Here is an 8227-nt window from a genome sequence, read left to right as displayed (position 1 = left end):
CCTTCCCATCTAACATGGATATCGAAAGCCAACCATCACCATCCCTTCTTTCAACATCTCCAGCTCTTCTTTTATCACACATAAAGAGAACACCAATGAAAACACAGAGTAAAACAAGTGCTCCCATAACAGGAAGTACAATGATGAGGATGAGTTTACGTCCCTTCGCCATTGAGTGCTTCTTCACCACAGAAGACGGCATTCCGCAGGGATGGATTCCTACTACATTGCCGCAAAGACCTTTATTACCCTCCAATGAGGCATTGATAAAAGCTTTATTATTAGGGATTGGACCTTCCAACAGATTGTATGACAATACGACATCCTGCAAACCAGTTGAACTTTCAAATTCTTGAGGAATGCGCCCAGATAGGCCATTGTGTGAAAGATTTAAGTTTACCAACACCTTTAAATTGGCTAACTGAGGGGGGATCTCTCCAACAAGATGATTACGGCTCAAATCCAGTACATTAAGATGAGTTATCTTCCCAATCTCTATTGGAATTTTTTGGCCAAATTTGTTGTTGCTTAGGTTCAAGTGAAACAGGTGCTGGTAATCTCCTATAAACGGTGGGATCGAACCATTCAATCTATTGTCTGATAGATCAAGGTAATCTAACTTTGTCAATAATCCAAGTTCCATAGGAATATTGCCAGAAATTTGGTTGTTTCGCAAAAGACGATTAACCAGAGAGGTTAATTTTCCTAATTCCCTAGGTATCTGTCCAACCAAATGATTGGATGAAAGAATAAGTCCTTGAAGCCCTTTGAGGTTTCCAATCTCCGGTGGTATGCTACCACTAATGTTATTTCTGGCTACCCGCAAATCAGTCAAACTCTTGCATTTCCCCCAGTTGCTGCTGAGTTCACCATAAAAATCATTTTCGCTCAAATTAATGAAGTAAAGGTGTGGATGGATGCCAAAAGCATCAGATAAATTCCCAGTAAAACTGTTGTTATCCAACCGAACTCTTTTGAAACTCGAGCACTTGCTAAAGCTTCTTGGTATTGGCCCTGTAAGCTTGTTACTATTCACCGTGAAGTTCTCAAGTTTCCCACCTTGGCAAAGATGCTCAGGCAAATGGCCTGAAAGCTGATTTTCACTTATTATCAGCTCTACCAAGTTATCCAAAAATGCAAGTTCTTTCGGAATAGGACCAGAAAGTTTGTTGGTGTGGAGATACAAAAATTGCAAGTTTCTCAAATTGCCAAATGAACCAGGAATAGGACCGGTAAGTTGATTATTGGATAATTGCAGATCATTCAATTTTTTCAGATTCCCCAACTCACTAGGAATGGGACCAGAAAGTTGGTTGGAATAAAGATGCAAGAGTTTGAGCTCAGCTAAGTGACCTAGAGTAATTGGTATTGAGCCATTAAGCTTATTATCGGATATATCCAGATCGTTAAGGTTTTTCAAATTCCCCAATTCTCGAGGAATGGGACCAGAAAGTTGGTTAGAATGAAGGTATAGAGTTTCAAGCTCAGTTAAGTCACCTAAAGTAATTGGAATTGAACCACTAAGCTTATTATCGGATAAATCTAGCTCATTGAGGTTTTTCAGATTCCCCAACTCACTAGGAATGAGACCAGAAAGTTGGTTAGAATAAAGGTACAAAATTTTGAGCTCAGTTAAGTCATCTAAAGATTTTGGAATTGGACCAGAAAGATTGTTTTTCTGTAAGCTTAAACTTTCAAGTGACTTCATCTTCCCTATTTCAATAGGAATGGAACCAGACAATTCATTGGAGTAAGCATAGAACAATTTTGCATTGATCAAGTTGCCTATTTCCGGAGGAATATGACCTGTTAACTGGTTTGTATCAAGATCAATTTCGACAAGGTTGGTAAGTTTCCCTATTTCTGCAGGAATGGGACCAGAAAGGTTGTTCATGCTAAAATCAATATATTCAAGAAAAGGTAGAGATGAAAATGGAAAATCATGGAGTGTACCAATGACGCCAGAATTTGTAATATTCAACCTGTTTATTCGACCATTAAAGCATTTAACTCCATACCAGTCCCTGCATGGATCATGGCTCGAAAAATTCTTGGCAGCAGCAGGATGACGTAGTGTCCAAGAAGCCAATAAGGAATTATTCTGGTTTTTGAAAGTTGATTTCCATTTAAGAAGAGTTGTTGCTTCCTCTGTGGAAGCAAAAGTAATTGTGAAGAGATATACCAGAGGAAGGAAATAAAGTATTTTGGGATCCATCTCCAAGGCTAAAGGATTCTTTTGGTTTGTGAAGAACTTGTGTAGGATGAAGTTCTATATATGTTTTTTTTTTAAATCATTACCACTCTTACTGAGTTAATGGGCGTTTGGATTCAATGACGGAGCCAGGATTTGTATTAAGGAGGTTCAAATTTCAAAATATGAAAAAGTAAATAGACAAAGAAGCAAAAAGGGATTCAACATCTTCTATATAGACATAAAAAATAATTTTAATCAAGTATAATAGTGTAGTTTTCCGTCCAAACAGCGCCAAATTTAGTTCCCTGATTGTTAAAATGCAAGTGGAATTAAAAAAACTTGGTTGGATTGACCACCAAAATGTGGAAATAAAGTAAGAACATTTCCAACAGAATTGTGGATTAAAGTAAACCCTGATTAATTACTTTCAAACTATGTGTTCCATTAACAGGACAGCACAAGAAAATAATTGGAAAGTGAAAATGAAAGGAAACGAAAATTATGTACTTAAATCATGTTGATTATGGTTTTTTACTTTCCAAAGAAAACTTAATCAAAGTTGGATTACTGTTTTGCACCTACATTAAATTAAAACCTAATCGGCTATCAAAATAAATAGTAAAAATTAATTAAAGTCCTGTTTTATTCACATTAATGCAGAATTAATTAGAAACCTATCTATGACATTTTAATTGTTTATTTATGACGTTTATGAATTCTCTTAGTCCAATTTTGAAAATTGAAGCTTCCCCTTTTTAATATTATATATTATATGTATGATTATTACAAATATTTTTCACACCCTCTTAGACTCTTTAGTTATAGCATTATAAATTTCTTTAGTTATTAATTATTTTCTATCTTTCATCTTCTCTTATAATAATCATATCATATTACACTAAATATCATATTATTATGTTATAAAATATCTAATTAATTAAATAGTAAATAGTAATCATATTATATTACACCAAATATCATATTATAATGTTATAAAACGTGTTAAGTATTAAATAGTAAACATATCATATTATACTCCTACTAATATCACATTAACTAAAACTATTCTAGCTACCAAACTAAAAGTTGAATAACCAAAATGTTCATACAAAATCAAATGACCTTTTTATCCTTTAATATGCCATTATCCCTATAATATTCTGTGCTAAAAAGGTAATTTTACGATTAAATAAATACTAATTCATTAAATACTTTCTATAAAATAACCCAAAAAAATAAAAGTTCAATAAAGTGTGAAACATGTCCATTCAAATTGCCCCAAATGTATTCAAGTAACTAGCTTCCCTATAATATGTTGTGCTAAAAAGTAAATTTACGATTTAATAAATACTAATTCATTAAATACTTTCTATAAAATAACCCAAAAAAATAAAAGTTCAATAAAGGCAATAAAGTGTGAAACATGTCCATTCAAATTGCCCCAAATGTATTCAAGTAACTAGCTTCCCTATAATATTTTGTGCTAAAAAGTAAATTTACACTAATAAAGGCAATGAAGTGTGAAACATATCCGTTCAAATTCAATTACCCCAGATGTATTCAAGTAACCAGCTCCCGTATAATATTGTGCTAAAAAATAATTTTATATTTAAATAAATACTAATTTATTAAATACTTTTCTATAAAATAACCAAAAAGTAAAAGTTTAACAAAGGCAATAAAGTGTGAAACATATCCATTCAAATTGCCCCAAATGTATTCAAGTGACTAACTTTTATTAAGTCAATCTCTTAATAAGGCCTTTAATTTTCTATTACTAATTAATAAGACTAAAGTCTTCCTATTTATCCTTAAATATTCCTCATCAGTTACTTTTATATTATCCACGTTTATGCTATGACCTCTTTCTTGGAATCTTGCTATAACATAAATGTAGAATTTGAAAAGTTATAATGAATGATTAATATTGTGTGATTTTATTTTCTATTTGAAAAATGTCAAATAAAGAAAGAACTATATAAAGGTCATAAAGGGTTAAAGTTACCTAAATCTCTTTTTTATTCGCCCATGTGTGCTCTCACATCTTATATCACTACAACAAAACCAACTTTTAGCGGCAATAAATAGACACATTAATAAAGACTGCTAAAGTTTTTACCAACATTACTTAAGTGTCATTAGATTCAATGTCGCTAAAGGCTTTAGGGACATATACAAAGAGTGCTAATTGCCGACTAAAAATACATATTTAGCGGCAATTGAGCTATTGTCGTTAATTAATTGCCGCTAAAGATCATTTTTTATGTAGTGTATGCACAATACTTTTCTTTCTATAACAATACTTATTCATTATTGACTTCACAACACTTTTTTAAGAAATTATAAATAGAAGAATAATTTTATTATATCACCCATTGAATAAAACATCAATGTTTTGAAAAATATAATAGAGAAATAATTATAATTAATGATAAGGATAAATTAGGAACTAAGTGTAAAATTATCAATTGATTTCATAAAGTAGACAAGTATTGTTAGATATTCTAAAACAATATAATGGACAACTATTATTAGACGTAGGAAATAGTAGATTACAATAGCAGATTTCTGTTTTTGCAGAATAGATAACAAAAATGGCCAACGGGAGAAGAAGAGTATCTATAGTTGTTAGAGGTTGGAATTGGAGTAGTAGTGAAGAAATGACTATCCCACTTTTTCTTCTTAGGAGAGTATAAAAAGTTCAACACAACATTAATTTTAAGACAATATTCATATCAAGTGTCCATGAAATTTTTATATGTTACTGTTTTAGATTTCACGTTCCTTAAGAAGCTATGTAAGTTTACTATAGTATTCTTATTTAGTATTCTCTTGAAGTTAAGTTTTTTTAATAAATGAACATAAATTAATTTATTTTGATTAATTAAATTGACCGATGAATATGAATTAATTATTTAGTTTTCCTATGTTGGTCAAATTCATATTTTGAAGCTAATAACTCTTAAAGGTATAATAGGAAGAATAGTGTCATTTATGCATTGATTTTATAAAATGACAAATATTAAAGACCATCTATTTTTTAGTAAGAACGACATATAAATAGTAACCAAGGAAGTTTCTACTTTTGATAAGTTATTTTTGCTTAGGCGCTGTCGTTTTCAATTTATTCATGTTTGCACGTTATTTTCTACCTATCGCATTTGTGAGTACACATATTTATTTAGATGCATTATCAATTTATTGAGATATATTTTTTTGTCTTAATGTAGAGTAATTATGGTCCATAGATAGAAAATTTATGTTGATTAAGATGGGATATACGTGTGATATATGAATCAAAAAACTATTATAAGTGAAAAGCTTCTAATATAAAGTTGAATTACCAAAATATCCATAATAATTAGTTGATGTTCCATTTTACCCTTCAACCAAATATGATTCCTACAATAATTGAAGTTTTGATAAATTGTGATTAAGGTTTCCAGCAATGGACAAAAAGTAATCCCATTAGTCATTTCATTGAAGCATAACTCCATATATTCAGTTGGGGGAAGTCTTGAGCAGAAACGATCATTTTCTGGCTTCTATGAACACAGATAAAATCTTTGAAATCGTAAGAAGAACTATGTGTAACATAGTAATCGTAGTATTTCTCATATTATTGTTTTGTTGTAGTTCTGTTCTAGTGCTACCTGATGTTGTTGTTACTGTTTTTTTGTTACTCTATTATCTGTTGTTTCTTGTACTTCCATTTCTTCTTGTTCATGACTATTTTGGAATGTTTTTCATTGAGCCGAGGTTATTAACAACAGTGACTTCACTATTTTGTAACTAGAATTGAAGCAATTATTCCTTCCCATAATACCAAAATTCCCCTGTTCCTGGCTCCAGAGGATTACAACTTAGCAAAACTTTGATTCTAAACTTCTTTCAATTTGCTTTGATCAATCATGGCCAAAAGAAAATTGTTAAGAGTCGAAAACGAAAAGACTAGTAAATCATTAAAACTAGTGCTCCTGCATATGTTGTAGACCGATCGAAAGCAAAAAAATAAAAAAATGCAGCAACTTGATTCTTGATATTTACTCAAGGCCAAAGAAGCAGAAGGTTAAATAATTACCTCTTACAATATACATATTAATAGAGTAAACCAAATGAGCACCCTAACAATACAACAATACTAGTCAAAACAATTGAAATACTTGCTTCACAACCACTCAGCGACAAAGGTTATTCATTTGCATACATAGCAAGGATTATATTGCTCGCCTTACATGGGGGTTTCTCTGATGAATAGGTGGATGTGCATCATTGATGATAACTTATGAGAGATGAAGTGCATTGTTGGCCTTGATTTTGGAGTTTCAAGGAAACAAGAGCATGCTAGCTTGATGATAAAAACCAAAACATTTTTTACTCAATCTTCAGGATACGGAAGGCGCTCATCCAGCAAATCGCTAAGTTGCTCAGGATCTATAGTCGATGAATTTGCTAGCACAGAAATGTATTCCCCAAGATGCTTTCCTTTGACTATCTCCAATGATAATACTCCAAAGCTATACACATCATGTTGAATATTGTTGTTTGAAACGACGGGCACAATCAATTTCTCACAACTTGAATTTTATTATTGCAAAGTAAGAACCTGCTTCGGTCTTACAATTTTTACAGGCAACTCTCTCTTATTTCTTACCGACTTGTTGTTTTCTCTCTTGCTTACTTGCTTACTTGGTTTCTTTCTTAGTTGCTTCTTGCTTGGTTGCTTACAACTCAAACGGACCACCTCTATTTATAAGAGGTGATCGAAGAATCTAGAGAGATACATACTACTCTATTCTAGAATATTCCTAGCTATCTTTTTCTAGAATTACCTTTTCTAGAATATTTCTAGACTATCCTCTCTAGAATACTCATTCTAGAGATCATCCTTCAATTCTCAACAACTCCGGAATATTCTAGATTTTTCTTGATTTAACTTAAGTAAATAATTAAGTTGGTGATGAATTCTAACACTCCCCCTTAACACTAACTTAATTTTTTCTTTGCGTATGTTGTGAGCGATTCCTGAAACTTTGCAAGTATCATGACGTCCATGCCCTTTGAGGATCTCCACCTTCGTCGGATTATTCCGATTCCTACACTTTGAAGCTTCGTCAAAGGTAGTAGCCTATTTGATGTTAACCACCTCGATTAATGTTGCATCTTTGTACTTGGTGTTTGGACACTTCAATTGTGTAGACCTCCTCAGTTGCGATTGTGACTCTTCTTGGACTTCTTCTTGCAACTCAACTGGTGTTTCACAAGCTCCAGTTTGCCATAAGCTTTTCTTTTCCTTTTGTGGAGGTACCTCCTGGTTAGATTTGATCTTGTTCCCTTGTTCTACTTCATTGAGCTTATCTTGCAACTTTTGCTCAAGAGCTATTGAGTCTGGCAGGGAGACTTCTTTGGACCACCAAGATGACACTTCGTCAAATACCATATTTCTTGACACATATGTTCGATTTGTGGTAAGGTCACAACACGTCCATCCTTTTCTTTGTTTGTCGTATCCAACAAAGATGCAACGAACAACTTTCTTATCAAACTTGTTGCGGAGATGATCTGGCACGAACACATAGCACACACAATCAAAAACTTGAAAGTGGCTTACGGTAGGAATCATCTTTTTAAGTTTCTCAAATGGTGAGATGAATCTAAATCTTGCCTGTGGCAGCCTGTTGGTGATGTGGACAACAGTTTTCATGCATTCTGCCCAAAACATTGCTGGTACATTCATACTATGTAGCATACTTCTGCATATCTCTGCCAATGTCTATTTTTTCTTTCAGCCACTCCATTTTGTTGTGGCTTATTTGGGCAAGTTAACTGTCGTCTTATCATCTTCTCTTTAAGATAATCATTGAACTCTCGTGACGTGTATTCTCCCCCATTGTCCGTACGGAGACATTTGATTTTTCTTCCAATATCATTCTCCAAAGTATATTGGAACTCTTTAAACTTCTCAAATACTTCAGATTTCTCTTTTAAGAAGTAAATCCATACGTACATTGAGAAGTCATCAATGAATGTTAC

At 32.7% G+C, this 8227-nt stretch overlaps 1 protein-coding gene across 1 annotated transcript in view; it reads right to left on the bottom strand.

The window, feature by feature from the left end:
* LOC102584491 (probable leucine-rich repeat receptor-like protein kinase At1g35710) overlaps nucleotides 1-2278 on the bottom strand; it is a 3312-nt gene extending 1034 nt beyond the window's left edge. The window contains exon 1 of the mRNA XM_015304151.1: nucleotides 3-2278. Within this exon, the coding sequence (XP_015159637.1) occupies nucleotides 3-2215 (2213 nt within the window). The 5' untranslated portion in view covers nucleotides 2216-2278. The remainder of the gene's footprint in view (nucleotides 1-2) is intronic.
* Between the last annotated feature and the right edge of the window lie 5949 nt (nucleotides 2279-8227).

Source organism: Solanum tuberosum, unplaced genomic scaffold (assembly GCF_000226075.1).
Source record: "Solanum tuberosum cultivar DM 1-3 516 R44 unplaced genomic scaffold, SolTub_3.0 scf00517, whole genome shotgun sequence".
Lineage (NCBI taxonomy): Eukaryota > Viridiplantae > Streptophyta > Magnoliopsida > Solanales > Solanaceae > Solanum > Solanum tuberosum.
The sequence above is the reverse complement of the archived record's forward strand: the minus strand, read 5'-3'. Positions and strand labels throughout refer to the sequence as shown.